General features: G+C 35.9%; 2 protein-coding genes across 2 annotated transcripts in view; one reads left to right on the top strand and one right to left on the bottom strand.

The window, feature by feature from the left end:
- Window positions 1–18,059, top strand: part of LYPD1 (LY6/PLAUR domain containing 1) — a 34,967-nt gene extending 16,908 nt beyond the window's left edge. The window contains exon 3 of the mRNA XM_074301869.1: window positions 9,775–18,059. Coding sequence (XP_074157970.1) covers window positions 9,775–10,010 — 236 coding nt within the window. The 3' untranslated portion in view covers window positions 10,011–18,059. The remainder of the gene's footprint in view (window positions 1–9,774) is intronic.
- GPR39 (G protein-coupled receptor 39) overlaps window positions 9,493–19,465 on the bottom strand; it is a 244,116-nt gene continuing 234,143 nt past the window's right edge. Inside the window, exon 2 of the mRNA XM_074301868.1 lies at window positions 9,493–10,985. Coding sequence (XP_074157969.1) covers window positions 10,462–10,985 — 524 coding nt within the window. The 3' untranslated portion in view covers window positions 9,493–10,461. The remainder of the gene's footprint in view (window positions 10,986–19,465) is intronic.

Here is a 19,465-nt window from a genome sequence, read left to right as displayed (position 1 = left end):
TCCATTGTCTCCCTATTTCCTTCAGGATCAATTGTAACTATCTTCTTTGATATTGAAAACTCTTGACAACTAGGTTCCTTCTTATCTTTTAGTCCATTTTCTGTTCCTTGCACAGGACATTCTTTTTCTCATTCATGCTTTTGCAATAAGCAATTTTTACAATAAATATTTCCTATTCCTAGAATATCCTTTCTCTTTCCCTTCAGTACTTACAATCCCTACTTTTTTTCAATACTCAATTCAAGTAATGCCTTCCATAAGAGGCTTTTTCTCATCTCTTAGCTATTGCCACCCTCCTTTCCAAGGTCATTTTCTATTTATTCTGTATCTTGTACATATCTCCATTTGTATAAGTTTTCCCTATAAGAATATAACCTTCATGAAGAAAGGAATTGGTTTTGCTTTTTCTATATCTCACCAGTGTTTACCATGGTACTTGATACATGATAAATACTTAATAAATACTTCTTGATTTATTGATTAAGATTCAATCAGAAGTCCCTTGGCCCCAAATCCAATGGTTTTTCTATTACTGATGATCTCTACTTGAAAGCCATTCTCCTCAGTATATACAAAGGGGTAGTAGGACATTACTAGTTACTACTGGAGTAGAAGGAGTAGTTTTTTACTTTTCCCCAAACTGAAAGTATCTATATCACTAAAGAAGACAACTAAGTAAGAGATCAGAGTCAAAGTCTGGGACTTTACAACCTTAACTGTCACTAAGGAATTTTGAAAAATAGATAATAATGTCCTCTTTACCAGGAAGTGTATATAGCACATGATACTTTGAAGATGACAATAATGATGAGGATGATGAACTTCAAGTTTACTGGAAGGTCAGTGAAAAAGAACAGAGATATTGTCAGTGAACAATATGTTTATTTTTCCAGGAAAGAAATGGCATTTTCAGTGACAAATAGAAGACACATAGACATAAGTGGGAAAAAATGCTATTGACTCATCCTATCTGTGGAAAGGATACCTCGTTGATTCTCTTCAGATTTGAGTAGGATTTTGATGCCAAAAACAGTGCCATGGTGTCATAAGTTTAGAATAATAAACATAATAATGTCAAGTTAAAAAGGGAATGGAGCAGGTCCATAAGTCATTGAGAGCCATTGTTAATGCTGAGATAATAACTCATAAATATTTGTTCCTCTGAATCCCCCTTGGTAAATGGAAGAACAGAGTGAGATTGCAGTGGAAAACAAAGTGACTCTGAAGAAACTATTGCCACCTACAAAGTTATAAATGAACAGAGCAGCCTAAATCCAAAGTGAGACTAAAACAAAACTAACAAATGGCATCATATATTATGGGCGTGTTGTTTGTTTGCTATAATTAAGTTGGCAGTGATGGTTAACAGCCTTGAAAATTAAGCACAACAACAACAAAAAAAAATCTTTTGAAAGGGGGTAATCAAAGGCTTCTGAGTAATGAAGTTAACACATCCACATTACCAAGAAAAATAATGCCTTTGTGAGGCATCATTTCATCTCCTATGTGTTGTTTGTAGAGTGTGTATGTATGTGTGTGGAGGGTGTTATTCTTTACAGGAACATTTCTTTTTTCCCCTTGAGCAGCATTGTAGCTCCTTTGCTTTACTCCTTATTTTTTCTTCTGCCAGCTTAGTAGAAATGAGACAAATGTTAAGAGAATTAAAATTATCTTCTTTCATAATCTGTTGCTCACATTTTTATTTTCACCTTCTGAAATACCCTTCTCATCATCCTCATTTTCTTCCTGTAGTTGCTAAATTGGAGTAATGTCCTTTAAAATTATACTTTCATGGGAAAGGTAGAAAATACTTAGAACACAAGGCACAAGAACTCTCAGAAAAGATCTCCTCAACCTTCAACATCTCTTGTGCCTGACAAACTGTACCTATCACCGTAGTAACCAGACAAAAGTACAGATAAGCTTCCTCTTCTCAAATTGTTCTTATTAGAATTCAGAGACAGTCAAAATTCTTTGCACGATATTAAAAAAAAATACTGAATACTTGGGGGACAGATCTAAGATTTTTTTTTAAAGTTTCTTTCAAAGCTCAGGGGAAATACATATAATTCTTCCAAACATTTTCCTTTGAAGACTTGTACTGATCCCCACATAGCATATTCAATGTGACAACTCCAATTATGGTGCAGTAAGTGTTGGTCATTGATTTGGTGGGGGAAGATTAGGTTTTCTTTCAATACACTTGCCCATACATTCAAGGGACAGAATTCTGAGGTAAATATGTAAAATGGAATAAAAAATAGTGACCATTACAGCCTCTGTAAATTTCTGTCTATACTGAGAATAAAAAGCAGGAAACTACTGGAAAGAGAAATAGATGTTCTCAAAGAGGAAATACCCAATATTCTGTGCCCCTTTAAAAATTATTGTAGCAGCAGAGAGATTAAGATTCTTAAGTAACTGACTCCTCTCATTAACCTGATAAAAGTTATTTATAAGTGTTTTTAAGTATATACTTATCATTGAGAAGTGGGGTGGTATAATAGAGAGCTAACATTGAAATTAGGAAGATTTGGATTCAAGTCTAGCTTTTATACATACTGTTTGGTATTTTTCTTTTTCTTTTTTTCCCCTCCCTCTCTCCATTCCCTCCTGCCCCTCCTTTCCTTCCCTCCTTTTTTCTCTCCCTTCCTCCCTCCCTTTTTTCTTAGCAGTCAAGGTTAGGGGATTTGCTCAGGATTCACACAGGTAGTAAGTACCTGAGGCCAAATTTTAACTCAAGTTCTCCCAAATCCAAGGCCTGTGCTCTGTCCACTTTATCATCCAACTGTCTCTAAGTAGTTCATTAAAACAAGTCTTTAAGACAAGTTGCAGAGAGAGTGATAACCTTCATTGATAAAGGGGGTTTTCCAACTTAGTTCATTATACCAGTGACATCATGGGTCCAATCCTTATCCCTATACTTGTATAATTTTTATATATTAGAACTATAATCACGGAACATTTAAGTTTATCTAGTATATACTATAGATCCAGGAAAAGCTCTATGCATAACTTTGCAAAGATACATCCACTCCCAGACCCTCTTTAACATAGCTACCAGAAATAGCCTAATCTTTCATCTTTGAGTTGTCTATTCCTTTACCTCTTTTCTCAGGGACTTTCAGTTCTTTTCAGCTATTAAAGCAGTAGTTTATGTAGAAATCTCCAGCTGATGTCATTCCTCTGCTTTCTATCTTTTCCCCATCCCATTGCCATTGTATCCAGAAAGTATCTTTACTAAAAATCATTGAGTTGAAAGTCACATTGAAATGTCATCATATCCATCCCCCTGCTTCTAGTCCAGAAAACACTTAAGGACAATATTGATATTGAAGAAGCCCAGGGATGGAATTTTAATCTCTTTTTGAGAAAATAAATCTAATTAAAGATAGAATAGGAAGTAGAAGAAATATCATAGAATAATATTCAAGTTGAAAAGGACCATGGAGCTCCCATAGTGAAATCCCCTTATTGTATTGGTGAAGATGAGGGCTAGAGAAATTTGGGTCAGAGACAAGTTAACAACTAACTATGCAAAAATCAAGTGTTCTTTCTACTGCATCTTGCTGTCTTTTCAAAAAGAGCACAATATTCTTCCCATTAGGGGCCTTTTATTGGTAGCTCCAACAATTCCTGTTCACTTACTAAATTTGCTCATCTTACCTAATGAAGAAATAATATTTCCTATTTACCTAGTGGGTAAGTGTAAGTGCAATTTATTAACTTCTATTTTGTAGTTGGGGAAACTAAGGCAGACAGAGTTTAAATGACTTGTCCTTGACCACACAAGCCTTTATTTGGACTCAAATCTTTAAGTGCTCTCTACTGTGCCACCTAGCTGCAGTCAGGAGTGACCATTTTTCTAACCCTTAAGTTATACAGCTGGGATAAACCTCAGATCAGAAAATATCAGACTCAGCAGATGGCAGGAATTCTGTGAGCTCTCCTAGGTGGTCACCTCATCTCATAAAAGACAAGATTTACTGAAGCAAAAATGATCCCCTTGTGAAAGCAAGAAACTTTCAGGCTCTGAGTGGACCCACATGGGGCTTTCCCAAACCCATTGGGAATGACCAAGTGCAAAATCAGATTCAGATTCCTTTTAGAAGCAGCTGCCCAGCTAGCTATCAGCATTGCCAAGAATAAGGTCACATTTTCTTAAGAGACTTTGACTTAAATGAGGTGAAAGCAATTAGCTGTTTTTTCGACTTATCTCAACCCATCCCCCACCCATGCTTCTAGATTTGCTGCAGAATTGACTCAACCACAAAAGGCGGTTCTGTCTTTCCAATATTTTCCTTTCCCCATTTCTCCCAAAGGTGCATCAGATGTCTTAGAGACCAAGTAACTATTGACATAAGTTCCAGCCCAAAAGTAAGGCTTGGGGGCTATGATAGTATTGGGGAAGGATGGGAAGAAAAAAGTTGTCATACAATATGAAAAAAAAACACACATATACACATGTGTATGTGCATGGATAGATGTGTATGTATAGATACACATGTGTGCACATGGATGTATATAACTTTAGTCACTTTCCCTGCTCACCCTTGGAGGTATCCTTTCCATATTCAATTTTCAAGGCATTTCTTTCCTTGACAGATGCTCTTCTGTAAATGATCTTTAAACCTTTCCTGAAGTCACATGTAAAGGAGGAAAATTTACCTAACTGGTAAATGGGAAATTTTTCTTTATTAATAAAGCAAATAAAATATTGTCAAATCATATTTTGCCAACTCTCTGATGTATTTTTAATCATGTTTTTAATTTGGTAAGCAAAATAAAGGGGACTTCATTTTAAATTCAGTAAAGTAACTATTCAGTTTTCCTTTTCTCCATCTCAATTTATATAATGCCAATACTTGATTGTATCTTTCCACTTTGTAACATCACCACTTCTGAAGTCTCTAGAGATATTTCTTTAACAATGCAAACATGAACTTTTTATATGCAAGAAAGATGAAAATTAGGCATTTAGTAGAAATGTGAATAATATACAAATGATCCAAATCATGGATTGGGGGAGGTACAAGTGCCATGCTCTACTTTGCACACAGTATGTATATATTGAGCAATATATCTAGGGGGCAAACAATCCATTTGCTTTTGAGCAATATAATTGTGCTCCAAGAAAATGTTAATGGCCTGTCATGACCTTACCACTTTGTTGCCAAATCCCTCACATTAGAATCCTCAGGATGGTCCTGTGACATTTATCTGGGGTTGGTGATCCTAGATATTTGCCGAGTGTTCACTGAGAGGTCTGCTACAAAGAAGATATAGTAAGTGTCATTATCAGGTACACCAAACTGGACAGGTATGGCATGAATAGGGAGAGAGGGCAGGGAGATGGTTCAAAGGTAACTGGCAGAAATCAATGATATAGAGGAATTAACACATACTTGTTGTTTGGCAAAGACAAAAAAACTTGTCTTTTTTCTCTGGGACCTTAGATATCTACCAAGAGCATGGAATTAGAAAAGATAGTGTTCAATTAAACTAACATGAGACAGCTTTTGTTATTGTGGTTGTTTTGTTTTTGCCTATCTACTCCAGAAAAGAATCTCGGTGTATGGAGGAACTATGACCCAACCAAGTTGAACATGTGCAAAAAAGAAAAAAAGCAAAAAACAAAAAAACCCTCAGATTCAGAGAAAACATGTCTTCTTCCCTCACCCCATGTGTAATCAATAATTTAGCTCTGAAACGCAAACCTACCTACTGCTTTCTATAAAGTCAGTGCCCTCTATTCCCTGTTTCTCCAAACCTGCTGAGCATACCCCTTCATTCCTTTCTTCCTTTTTCTCCCTCATATCAAAACAAGCACTCTTTTTCTTTCCTACTTCCTACACCCTCACCATCTTCCTTCTGTTTCATCAAATCCCCCAATTCTCTCTTCATCAGTTCAACACACATACTAGAATGTGGTCCTTTTATATAATAATTTCTTTCAATTCTTAAGGAATTGATGGGGAAACTTGGGAGCTGATAATGTGATATCAAATCAATCCAGACTTTATTAAAATAGTATTGTCTTTGATGTGCAAGTGATTGTTTCTAAATATGAAGAAAGGAATTACATGAAATTATCCAATTGGTAAATGGGAATTTTTCTTTATTAATAAAGCAAATAAAATATTGTCAAATCATATTTTGTCAACTTTCTGATGTATTTTTAATAATTTTTTTAATTTGGTAAAGCAGAATAAAAGGGACTTCATTCTAAATTCAGTAAAGGAACCATTCAGTTTTCCTTTTCTCCATCTCAATTTACATAATGCCAATACTTGATTGTATCTTTCCACTCTGTAACATCACCACTTCTGAAGTCTCTGGAGATCTTTCCTCAACAAACAATACTAACTCACCTCTCAAAAAGGATTGATGTGGTATACAGATGAATCAGCCAACTAATCTATTACTGGTAGAGAGCAGGAAAGACAAGGAAACATAACCCTTGCCTGCTTTACTGTGACACTATCTTTTCTTCTGCCATTGTATTCATTCCTTTGATAAAACTGTGGGTTATTGGTCTTTGATAAAGAATCCCATGAGCCTCCATTACAGATTAAACATATGATTATCACCTGAGCAACAGACTTTAACTCAAAAAAAAAAAAATCTTGCATTTTTTTAATGAACTTTATTTCTGAAAATAAAATGTCCCATTTGTATCTACCTACTTTTCTACCCAATAGGCCATCAAGAGTGAGAATGAAAGGGTAAGCACAGCTAAGCAAAACTAGTTAACATATTACTTGAGCTTGATAATTCATATACTGTTTCACACTCATCCTATACCCAAGTCTTCAAGTAGAGAGAGACATGCATTTTTCCTTAGGTATTCTCCTGAGCTGTCCTTGGTCATTAATAATTATACAGGCCTCAATTTCACTTTTTTTGTTGTTGTTATTTCCATTAATATTATCATCACATACATTGTTTTCCTGGTTCTGTTTACTTCATTCTGCATCAATTCATATGTTTTCAAATGCTTCTCTGTATTCTTCATTGTTATTCTTTCTACAGCATAAAGTTCTATTACATTCGTATAATACATTTTGTTTAATCAAATAAAGTGTGTCTATTTTATTCCCACAAAAAGAATAACTAATATTTTAACAGTGACAATTCATAACAAATTCTAGCCAAAATGGAGACTTTCTATAAATTTTACCAGTACAAAGCTTGGTACCCAGAGGACACTAGGAAAGTCATTTGCCTTTTGAGATCCCACTTTCTGCATATACAAAATGAGCAATTAGATAAAAAGTTCTTCCAAGATCCTTCCAGTTCTAAATTTGATGATTCTAGGTCTCACAGACTCATAGACTGAATCTTACTTAAATACTATTTAGTCTGACCCCTTCGGGAGGAAATATTTCTAGAGAGGCCAAGTAACTGATTCCAAGGAATCACAGATATTTAGCAACAGAATTGGGATAGAACTAGAATGTTCTACTTCCAGTTCCAAAGCTCTTTCAGATTATATGGTACTTGCAGATTGCTCAAAATAAGGATCCCAGATAATAGATTAAGTATATAACAGTAGCAGTTTCTATATAATGCTTTAATGTTTTCCAAAATGCTTTCTATTTCTCACAGCAATCTTATGACAGGACATTGTTGTTTGCAGATGATGTCATTGAGGCCTTGTGTGGTTAAGTGATTTGCCTAAGGGAATGCAGCTAGAAGGTAGCAGAACCTATGAGTTTTGATCATGGGTTCAATTTTCTCTCTGCTCTAGGAGCAGTGTTGCCTGGGGAAAAAAATGTTCTGATCTTAAGAAAAAGTGGACCAGCAATCTTCATAGTTCTAAATGCCCTTAAAAACTCCCTCACTACTTTTTAAGTGTTTAGGATTATGGGTTAAATAACAAAAATCATCTGAACATATTATCCTAGAGTTAGAGCTGGAGTAGACTAGAGGTGATTTACTCTAATCCTCTAATTTTTCAGATAAGGAAACTGAAGCATAGAGATTGACTCCATTAAATTTTGATAACTATTAGTGTAATTGGAGATTGCCTTTTGAAGCTGTTAAAAAAAAAAAAAAAAAAAGGTGGGGGGAGGCGTCTAATGGTGGTAGGAACCTTTTACTGATGATAGATGACATTTGAACTTTCTCTGTCCAGGCTTAGTCACAACTTGTGACAGCCTTTGGTTGACTGAGACAAGTGATTCTCAGTTAATCCAAAGAGAAGTACCTACCAGAGTTCATTTTAGTTTCTTGTGCTATGCATTTCTTTTTATTTAATAATCTTTTCCTTTCTGTCACAGAAATATTCTGTAACATTTTTACACCTGATAAAGAGTTTTGATTCATCTCAGGAGCAAAGTTTGCTTGGTAAATGGATTCTTACTTGCATCTGACCAATGTCTATCACCTCCCTCTGTGTCTTAATAGATGATGTTAGGAAATCAGAAAAATTGAGCATCTGGTGGTGAGTCTCTGAACTAAGTTAGAACAATCTGCAGGCCTTTACTCAGTCTTTCTAGTTTGGTAATGTCAACTATTGCTTGTGATCTCCTTGAATAATCTTTGAAAATCCATGATTTAACCTCCTTAATCATGATGTGAAATTAAAAGTAGGGCATAATAAAATTATCATCTTCACTGCAAGTGACTGTTAAATAGCAGAAAAAGCCCTAGATTTAGAATACCAGGACCAAGGTTGGCTTTGTTATTGTTAGTGTGACTGGCCAAACTGGGCAATTTCTTTACACCTCTTTGCCTTTTGGGCCAGAAGTTATGACGTACCTAAGGTCAAGAGATAGTAAAGGTCAGAACCATATCTTCTCAAATTGAGTCATCTCTCTACTATAGCACCATTGCCTTTTTGAGAATAAAAGTGGTAATTCTTCCCTTCCCCCATTTCCTTATTTCTACCTACTGTTTTTTTTTCTTTTTTTTTTAAACATACATAACTCTCTCTCCTTTCAAAATGTAAGGTGTCAGGGAAGGGACAGTTTCAGTTTTCTAGTTATATTCCCAAGCACACTGTAGACACTAAATAAATACTTGGTTGACTGCCTGGAGATCTAATTTGATGACTTTTAGCTGTCTTGTCAGTTGTGTGTTTACTTGTTTAAAAGTTCCTTTGTTTCTGGCACTCACTGTATACTCACCAAGTATAAATGGGTGATGACAGGTTTTGAATATTTGTTTTCATATAGAAATCTGACAAATAACAGGCAAGTTTCTTTCTGCAGACTTAGTCCAGACAATGAAGGAACTGTAGGAAAATAGCAAATAGTTCTCTCAGGTGACCTCATCAGTGACCTGAGGGAGTAGATGTTATTTGCATAGGAGGTTCATTTGATTCCAAGAACAAACATCCAACTCCTTGGCAGAATCTGGTTCATTAATGATAGTTAACAGTACATGTGCATATACATACAAGTTGAATTTGGTACTGCACAAGATTGTAAATAAACTGCAGTATTTGTTACACAGCATTCTAATCTTAAATATTTTACAAGACAAAAATTACATCATAATCTCCCCCTTTATTCAGTTGGATACATTATCTGGTTTGAGGTAACTAAAATTTCCCTTCAAGATTTTGTTGAAAAGAATCAAGGAATGTCTTTTAGCAAATCTGCATTTTTCAGGAAATCCCATTGGAACAAACACTCTAAAAAAACTTGATCAGGTTGTCCAGTAAGTCTATATGGGGATTGGGGAATGGGATAGAGAGACTTGGATGCTTCAGGTTTGTTATTTAGTCAATACATAGTCATGGAAGTGTCTTTTGGTTTTGTGTTCCAGGAATTCTGTATCGCAAGTCCTGTGCATCATCTGCTGCCTGTCTCATTGCCTCAGCTGGATACCAATCCTTCTGCTCCCCAGGGAAATTGAACTCAGTCTGCATCAGCTGCTGTAAATCCTCACTCTGCAATGGGCCCCGACCCAAGAAAAGGGGCAGCTCAGCAGCAATGCCAAGGGCAGGGCTCTCCATCACCATTCTTCTCTTGAAACTGGCCTTCTTCTCAGTCCACTGCTGAAGTAGAAGGATGTTCCTCCCAACCCTCACCCTTGTTCATTTGGCTCGCTGTCCTCCCTCAACTCCCTTGGTTATCTTCTGAAGGAACACATAGAGCAGGACCTCGATGTTTTGTTTTGTTTTGTTTTTCTCTTTGCTTCCTTAATGAAAGAGCTCAGTGTAAAAAAGAAAAGAAAAAAAAAATCCCAGAAAGAAACATTTTTGTATTATTCACTGAATCTTCAATGTGTCCTTAAAAGCAGATGGGGGGATAGGAAATAAGGGATTGGAAATCAAATGTTCCATGTGTGATACCAGAAACCAGGTATACTTTTTTCAGAATCAGCACTGACATCAAGGTGGATAGCTGTATTTTAAGTCTCCCAACTTTCTTTCTATAGTGTTTTTGTTCTGTTTCAAGGTGTTGTGGTTTTGGGAGAGGGTCACTCAGTAATGATTGCCTTATTTGGAATTCATACTTCATTTTCCCTCAGATTGTTCTCTGCACCTACATGGGGCTCTAGAGCAACCTCCAACGGTTTGCTTTCTGAATTGGGTTCTAGTGATTCCAGACTCAGTTGCTGAGACCTAGAGTCCTGGTTGGTCTCACTATGAAAAGTTTTTAAGCAAACCTTCTTAGTTCTTCTTGCAGAGGCATTGTGCCATGATGAAATGGAGATCAGTGGGCGGGCAGAATGGCCATTGCTGATTGTAGAATTCAAGTGGGCCCGGAGCAGTTTCTCTTTGTTGGCGTGCTCCAGAGTCAAGCGACAGCAGAGAACTTGGCTGAAGACCTTGCGGAACTGCCGAGAAGAGATGTTGTATAGGAGCGGGTTGATGACTGAACTGAGGTAAAAGAAGGTGTCGGCAAAGGGAAGGAGAATCATGTATGCCTTGAAATAGGAGCGAGTCCAATCCTGCTTTGGTTTTGCTGCAGCCATGAGCCTTCGAATCTGGTTTGGCATCCAGCATACTGCTAGAGTTACAACAATCAGTCCTGAGAGTGTAAAGGGGAAGAGAAAGAGAAAACAGCATGTGAAAAAAAAAATCATAAAATATTTAGTGTCTCAGTTCTGCACTTACCAGTTAAGAAATGGTACCAATTTTTCAATATTTTGCTTGACAGGTTTTTCTGCTGTCAGCAACAAAATAAATAAATAAAGGTCAAGATTTCAAGGCCAGAGTAGTTGGGCTATATTAAAAATCATTAAATGTATAAGTGGGGTTTATTTATACCTTTTGATATTTGTTCATTTTAAAATGGTTTCATTGATATTTATATCTTTGGAAAACATTTTATGTGGTCTATGATTTTGGTTTGTTTTTATTTACCTTCCTTTTAAAAAAATATAGCCATATTAGATTTGGCAATGTCTGTAAAAGACTAGACTTTGTATTTTACAAGATGTAGAGTTGGCATTATTTTTGGCAATCTTCCTCTTAGAAAGAATATTTTTAAGTCAAATAGAAGTATATATATGCATATATACCCTTTTGATGGGAATTGGTATATAATTATGTTGGATTCTTATTAAATTCAAGTAGAATCAGACTTTTGAATGGCTTATGTCACTAAGATTTCCATATGAGTATATAGGTGCCATTTAATGCTCAGTACTCACTATCCTCATAATTGACATTTTATGGCACATTTTGTGTTTTCCCAGCACTTTCCCATTCATTATCTTCCTCTCCCTAGGAGAGGATTTGTTTTAATGGATAACCCTAAAATCAGTTTAACTTGGTTTGGGACTCTAGTCCTTCATAGGTCTTTAATGACATGTCTACCTTTTCAGTTCTATGTTCTATAATCTAGAAAAATAATGGACTCCCAAGGAGGAGACTGTTCACACACCTATTTATAAATTATAATTATAAGCACCCTGTGGTATAATCCAAAGCTATATTTACATCTATACATTAACATATACTCTCAGGGCCTTTATGTATATAACCATTGAAAGTTATGCTACTTTGATGGAGCATGAGATGTGACATCCAATATATTTACCAACAAATGTTTTGACTGCTTGTCTAAATTAGATAAGAAACAAAGGGAAAACTGAAGGCCATCTGCATCCAGGTCCTTTCTGCTGCTGAGGAGACATTTAGCCATATGGATAAGAATCCACATTGCTATAATACTTAAAAGTGTTCAAAATATTTTCCTCATGAAATTATAGTGGAGTCCTAAAGGCAACTCCCATTTGAAAAGAAGCACTTCATACAAGTGCTTTGGTTTGTTTTTCAAAAAGCTTCTTTCTGTTATTTTGTTTCTTAGCATTTGAATAATACAGCAAAAGGCAAGATTTCTCATTGTTTTCAAACATACCAATCTACCGATGGATATAGGGGAAAAATTGTAGGCAATGATCTTTGATATAAAAAATATATATTTTCTGTAGTAAAAAAGTGCTCCAAGAGAAGTGATCATGTTTATTAAAACCAGAATTGGCAGTCCCACTTAGATTTGTCTCATTCCCTCTTTTTGCTCATGGTGAGTTCTCAGCAGTGATTCTGAAATAGCACTGTTCACCCAACAGCCATCTTTAGAGAATAAGTAAATTCAGTTATGAAAAAACATGAGTCAGTGATGACTTTATTTCATAGGTTCCCTGATCATTTTATGACAATTTAAATTTTTAACAGATTTTGATGTCACGATTTATTTCCAGTGAAGTGTGGAGCATCCAGCCTGGACTCAGGAAGGCCTGAGTTCAAATCTAGTCTCAGACACTTACTAGCTATGTGACTCTAGGCAAATCACTTAATCTCCTTTTAGCATTAATTTTGTCATCTGTAACATGGGGATAATAGCACCTACTTCTCAGGACTGTTGTGAAGATTAAAAAGATAATAATTTCAAGTATTTTACAGAGTGCCTGGCACATAGTAAATGTTATATAAATTTTAAGTATTGTTATAATTTCTTCTCTACATGAGAGGTGCTCCTCCCCCAAAAAAACCACTCAATAATTCTAAATATAAAACCAGAAAATCTAATTAAATTGTAATGTGTATTTTTTTAAAAGAGGAAAACACTTTGAACTGAATAGGTTGAATTATCCAATTACAGATAATGGCCTGAAAAAAAATCACTTTTTTTGAGTAGAAAGAAAGGTATTGTTTACCTAGAAAATAGAAGGCACATGTTGAGAAGCATTGGGGTTTCATGTATTCTGCTTATCTTTCAGTTTCTATAAAGTTACTATTTCTATCTCAGTGCCACTACCTGAAAGGTTTAGCTAATTAACTATGAAACGACAGGAGGCTTGCCTTCTTTAAGTAGAAAAAGTAGGTTCTTTCCCCTCCATCACTGAATTTCAGGTCCCAAGCACAGCCATTTAATCTGATGATTGATTTTTCAGAATATGAAAACTTGAACACATGGTTTTTTGTATGTTATGCTACATTGATGGTAGTTGCAAAATCCAGGAAATCCAAGGGCAGGAATGAGAGCAGCAAGGAAAAGGAGCTCTGAGACTAGAGGAAGAAAACATAGTTGTGGGGCAAGATTATAAAATGGAGAAAGTTATTTTATTTCAGTATTAACTATTCCTTCCCATTTTCTGGATGTTTTCACAAGGCCCCTTTTAAGTGGGCATGACTATTATCTTTGACCATTCTACAATCAAAGACCAGTTTATAAAATGGGCCTTTAGCATTTGGGCTTCTCTCTCTCTATACCATTAACAAGCTCAGACCTTCACCACCACTATCATACCCTTATCCTTGGTTATACACATACATAGAATATGTAATGCTAATTGTTTCTTATTCAGCAAAGGACATTATCAGAAAAGATGTTGGGGTCAGTCATTTAAGCTCTTGGGCTCTCATTCTCTTCAGCTGTAAAAGGAAGAGCCTGGATGACTTCTAACATCCTTTGTAGCTCTCAATCCTATGATTCTCTAACCAAGAAGACCTAAAAGAAGATCCTTACATAGTCTTTCCACCTCAGATTCTTGTAGCATGACTTTACTCTGTAGGGCTTGGCATTGGGAAGATATGTTTATCCAACATTTTCATATGGAGATATATTAGATGACTCTAAATCCCACATTAGAGACCAAAACATATAAGCACAAGATTTGGATTATACTGTTTCCTATTCTTGGGAATCCCTTGTTATGTCAAAAGAAACTATTTGCACTTGAACCACTTGGCAAAGATCTAATTACCTCTTGTCCTCTGAGAATAGAAAGGATATATCAATAATTTCACTTGGATTTTCAAAAGTAATTCTTTTTTAAAGGAAAGCTAAGCATTAAGTATACAGGTATATTCCATGACAAATATGAGATAGGTGCCCTTGGGCATTGTGATGAAGGTTAGTTTTTCAGGGAGAAAACTAACCCCCTCAATGAAAGATTTGTCATTTTTATAAAGACAAGTAATTGCTTGGTTTTATGCAGTGAAACAATAGGCATTATTTTCTATCCCATTCACTTTTAAGAATGAGTACCATGGCCACAACCAGATCCTTAGCTACTGTGCAGCTCCAAGACAAAGCTGTATAGTCTTGTTCATGTTTTACTATAGCATATTAAAGATTTTGGTAGATTTGTGTTGTAATGCAATTAATTTGAACTTGTATATTACCTTGGAAAAATCTATAAAGTGTTGGTCTGTGTCAGATAATGTGTAAAATACACTCAACTTTAGAGTGAACTTGAATGAAGATCAGTGAGTCAAACTCACTCATGGAAAACAGGAAAATTATTCCAACGTAAATCATTGATGAATGGGTTTTGTATTCCAAATAACCATATATTATTCTGGGTTAAGAAATATCTTTACATCTTGGCTGTTTATCTGCATTAATTACTTTCATTTCTTCATCCTTCATCAGCACACTAAAATGATAAGGGCTATTAGAGAATGAGACAGATTTACTCTCAATGGAATAATGTTGTTTAAAAAAACAGAAGTAAAACAGATGTCCACCAACCTACTTAAATGAAACTTGAAATTTCAACATTAGAATCCATCTGCTTGGTTTAATCTTCAAAGGTGCATTAAGCTATGCAATCTGATACTTGGTGACATTGACATATATCTCATTCTGTACTTGTGTTTTTTTTCTCCCATCTTTTAAGTGAGGATAAGTAGTTTCCTATAATTCATCTGAGAATCAAAGATGGTGGAATAGTAAATGAACCTTAGAGAGTCTAATCTTACTCCCAAATTTGCATATTTAGTGAGACCCACAGAGGTGACATAAGTCACAGACTTAGCTGGTGGCAGAATTAGTCATAGACCTCATGTCTCTTGACTCTCATAAATTCATTGGTAATTCCATTCAATGATGCTATCCCTAGTCTCAGATTGATAGTAAGCTTCAGGACTATCCCATCACCTTTCTTAATTCCTTTTGGAAATAGAGATAATAATTTCCAATCTTCCTCTCCTTAAATTTTCAGTAGAGATTTGGGAAAACACTTTGCATTGAAGTAGTGAATTATTGATGTCCTACCAATATTTTTTAATGATCAATTACCCTTAGTTTGGTCGTTACTGAGAAAGACCTTCTGGGATGAATGAGTTTTATTGAGGGTCCTATGTGCATATAATGGTTTGGACCACTTCAGTTGCAACATGCTGTATAAAATCAAAGTACATAAATGTTTTTCAGAAGACTTGCAGAAGCAAAGTCATATCTGGGTAATGGCAGAATATTAGTCTAAGGTGGTAGCTCCCAATCAAATTTTATGCTGATTACCTAAAAGAACTTGGCAGTTCCATGATTTCTTTCCAAAACAATCCACTTTTTAGGACTCAAAACCCTCCAAGGTATTGTTTTTTTACCTTGCTATCCAAATACTATCATAAAGAGTTGAGTCTGTGAAAACTCAGAGAGAATTATTTTTGAATATAGGGAAGATGGGTGAAGAGGGTGAGATATGCTATTTATTCTAAGGCTAACTCAAAAAATGATTTATTTAACTTCTTCCTGCTCTGAGCACAAAATATTCCAATTTCTCCTCAGTCCTGATCACCTACCTGGGAGTTAGCATTTAAAAGATTTATAAAGAGTAATAGAGATCAGAAGGTACATTGATTATGGCTACCTTTAAGCAAAAGTTAGCAGAGTTAGGATTGTGAAAGCTTCACACTTTTAAAGTTAATCTCTTCAGATTATTCTACCAGTTCTTGATAAAGAATCAGGGAACCAGTCCTGGTGTGGAAACCAACACAATCACCAGTTGAGAAATTGGAGGATATAAGTGTTAAAATATACAGCTTTGGTTTGATTTCCCCCCCACCCTGGAAATTGAATTAACTTGCAAATAGGAGAGTGAGCAATGGAACATTTGCTTGTCAACTGATATTTAAAGACAAGTTGTCAGGGAAAACCAAGCATATATTTGTCAGGAGTTAAAAAGAGAAAAAAAAAAATGTTTTCAATAAACTGCTGGCTCTTTCCCAATTTCTCTTTTTTGTCTTAATCTCACTGACCTTGCCTCAATTGAAGGATTGTATTCTGTTACAAGGTGAACAAGGAAGTAATCTCTATCAGCATCAGTCTTGGTAGAATTTCTAACTATCAAAGCTTTAAGAAGTCCACATTGGCATAGTTTATTAGAAAATGATTTACTTTTTTTTTTTCTGGTCACCATTCTTTTCCCTCACTTTTCTTTCAAACCAATTTTTATAGCCAAAGCCAGCATTCATTAAATTTCCTAAAGTTCTCCAGGTCTCATGAGACCCTGATGCTTAAGCACCCTAAAATAGAGCCTAAAAACTCTTGAGGATTGTCATTCATCCTGACGCTAAACCTTTAATAATTTCAGGCTCTTCTAGTCCATCCTGCAGCTGAATTCTATAAATATTCTCTCCTACAATTAGAATATTAGTTCCTTGAGAGCAAGGAATCTCTTTATTTGTATCCCTTCTTAACACTGGTGTTAAGTGCTTGACAAATAGAAAATGATTAATAAATCTTTCTATATTTATTCACTCTTCTTGCCTTTCTTTTCTCCTTCTATTCTTTTTAATTTTTTTACTAGACATTCTCTTGTCTTCCTTTTTCTTTTGTAAAAAATCCTCCCCCTTTTCTTCTGTTATTCTTTCTGTTCCCTCAATCTTTTTCCTCTGTTCCATTTTTTTCTTTGAATTTTGCCAAAATAACCATGAACCAAGCAGTGTACAACAAGGTCTACATTGCCAACCCACCCACTGTTTGCTTGGATGGGCTTAAGAAGATAATTAGATCAGCTGCAGGCAAGTTTGTTAATAGCTAACAGGTGGCCAGCTCTCTTGACTGGTACACTACTGCCAATTTTGCCAAAGAAACTCTCATGGGAGTTTTAGAAACAAAACACTTTGGGTACTGAAAATACAGGTGTGAGATACAGGTGTAGCCTACACAATAAGAGTTCAGGTCTTATCAGGGAGTCACCTCTCATTGTCCCCTGCTTCTTTCCAGGCTTCAGAAATGATAAATGGGGTAGTGCTGATGGGGGATGGGGAAAAGATATGATAATCAACCTCTTTGGATCCCTTAGCTCAGTCACAACTGTTTAAACAAATCTGTACCTCTTTTTCTATTAAAAGAGGAGAGAGGGAGAGAGGAGCTATGTAGGTTTACTTTCATTTCAATTATAAAATTCACCAGATGGAGCTCAGACCCATAGCTTTAAAAACAACTGTTAATCACATGGATGGTTTCTTCGGCCCATAGAGACAAACTGTATGATGATCGGTCCTGGCTACAGCTGTTTGGTCTGGCTCAGGGGTTCCATTACCAATAATGGTGTCACCTACTATATTGAGGTCAGAGATGAAGGGGAGGTCAGAGTCGATACAGTAAATATTAGTTCCGCCTTATTCTACTTTATCTCTACCTGCAAGATTCCATGCAAGAGGAAAGACTATATAATCAGCTAAGGTAGTATATATTTACAAAATAAATAACCTTCACTGGGAGCTCTAGGATGCCCCTCTGTACTAGAAGTAGGTGCCATTGGGGGAAATTGCTATTTAGTGCCCTGTCATCCCTTTAATCATGCATGGTAAATGATCAATTGAAATCTGTTAAATAAATATTTTTCTATGTGGCTCTCTTGTACATAGCTTTGTGACTTTCTATGCAAGCAATTTATTGTAAAGCACTTGTATAAGCTGTCCTGAAATTAAAGTTCTCAAGTGTGGTAGTTATAAAGGGCTTCAACTGTTTCTCAGTCTGATAGGTAAAGCCAAATGTTTCTTCAACTGTGACATATCAATAATCCCAATGGGTAAGGGGAAGATGTGGAATGGTATCATGCAACAGTGTTGCCAGAGGCTGTTAATTGATAAACACAACAGCTGGGTACTAATAAACACTCTATCCCCCAAAGTGGATTAATTTCTATCAACCCAACATTTTATCTCACATTTACAGGCCTTGATTAATAACTGGAACAGGCATTTATAGTTTCTAATGAAATTGTATTGAGTCAATTTCCACATAAGCTGCAAAGAATTAGAACTATTTTCATCATTATTATTATTTGGACAAAGACCACAGCAATCATCAAGACCAATCTTTCATTTTGCAGAAAAGGAAATGGAAACCCAGAGAGGAATAGTGTGCCTAAAAGCACATAGCCAGTTAACATCTGGAAAAAACCCACTCTCTGACCAGGCACCTTGCAAAGGAGTGAATTTGTGATTTATTCCCCAGACTTTGTCAAGCAGGAACTCCCCTAAAAACTTTACCCTTTTCCAATCTGAGACATAAGCAAGCCATGTAAACAGTACTAGAAGCCTCCAAGGCTGAAGAGACTCAGAAAACTATTGTAGAAGGACCTCCCAGACTAATAAAGCACTCCTGGAGAGAGAGAAGGGAGAATGTAAGTTAGTGATAAAGGGCATTGAGAGCTCTTGTAGCTAGAGTCAAGGGGAAGAACTAAGATTTTCAAAGAAGCTCAGTTAGAAGGGACCTCAGAGATTTTATAACTTGATCTCTTCATTTCATAAATGCAAAATCCAGGCCCAGCAAATTTAAATGATGAGGTAGGCTGGTGTAGGATTATTCAAATGAAAGCCATATTAGAGCTCTTTTCTGTTTGTCATTCCAGCATCATCAAGTTAGGTCTGTAAGGGACTTTGTATATCACCTAATGCAAACCCTTTATTTTTTACATGAGGAAACAGGCTCAATGTAACACAGGATTAAACACTAAATTTAGAAATCAAGCTCAGGTCTTTTGTCTCCAAACCCAGTATAATCTCCCCAAATATAACATTATTAGTTTATCTGGCTTAAAGGCCAGACTGGAGCTGCTATAACCTAGCAACAATAATGTAGAATGTACAGCTAGGTGGCATAGTGATTAGAGTACCAGGCCTGGATCTGAAAGGCCTGAGTTCAAATTTGACTTTAGACACTTATTAGCTGTGTAATCCTGGGCAAGTCACTTAACATACTTGCCTTAGCTTCCTCATCTGTAAAATGAGCTATGGAAAGAAATGGGCAAACCATTTCAGTAT

This window comes from Sminthopsis crassicaudata, chromosome 3 (genome assembly GCF_048593235.1).
Source record: "Sminthopsis crassicaudata isolate SCR6 chromosome 3, ASM4859323v1, whole genome shotgun sequence".
Lineage (NCBI taxonomy): Eukaryota > Metazoa > Chordata > Mammalia > Dasyuromorphia > Dasyuridae > Sminthopsis > Sminthopsis crassicaudata.
This window is presented reverse-complemented; position numbering and strand designations above follow the sequence as displayed.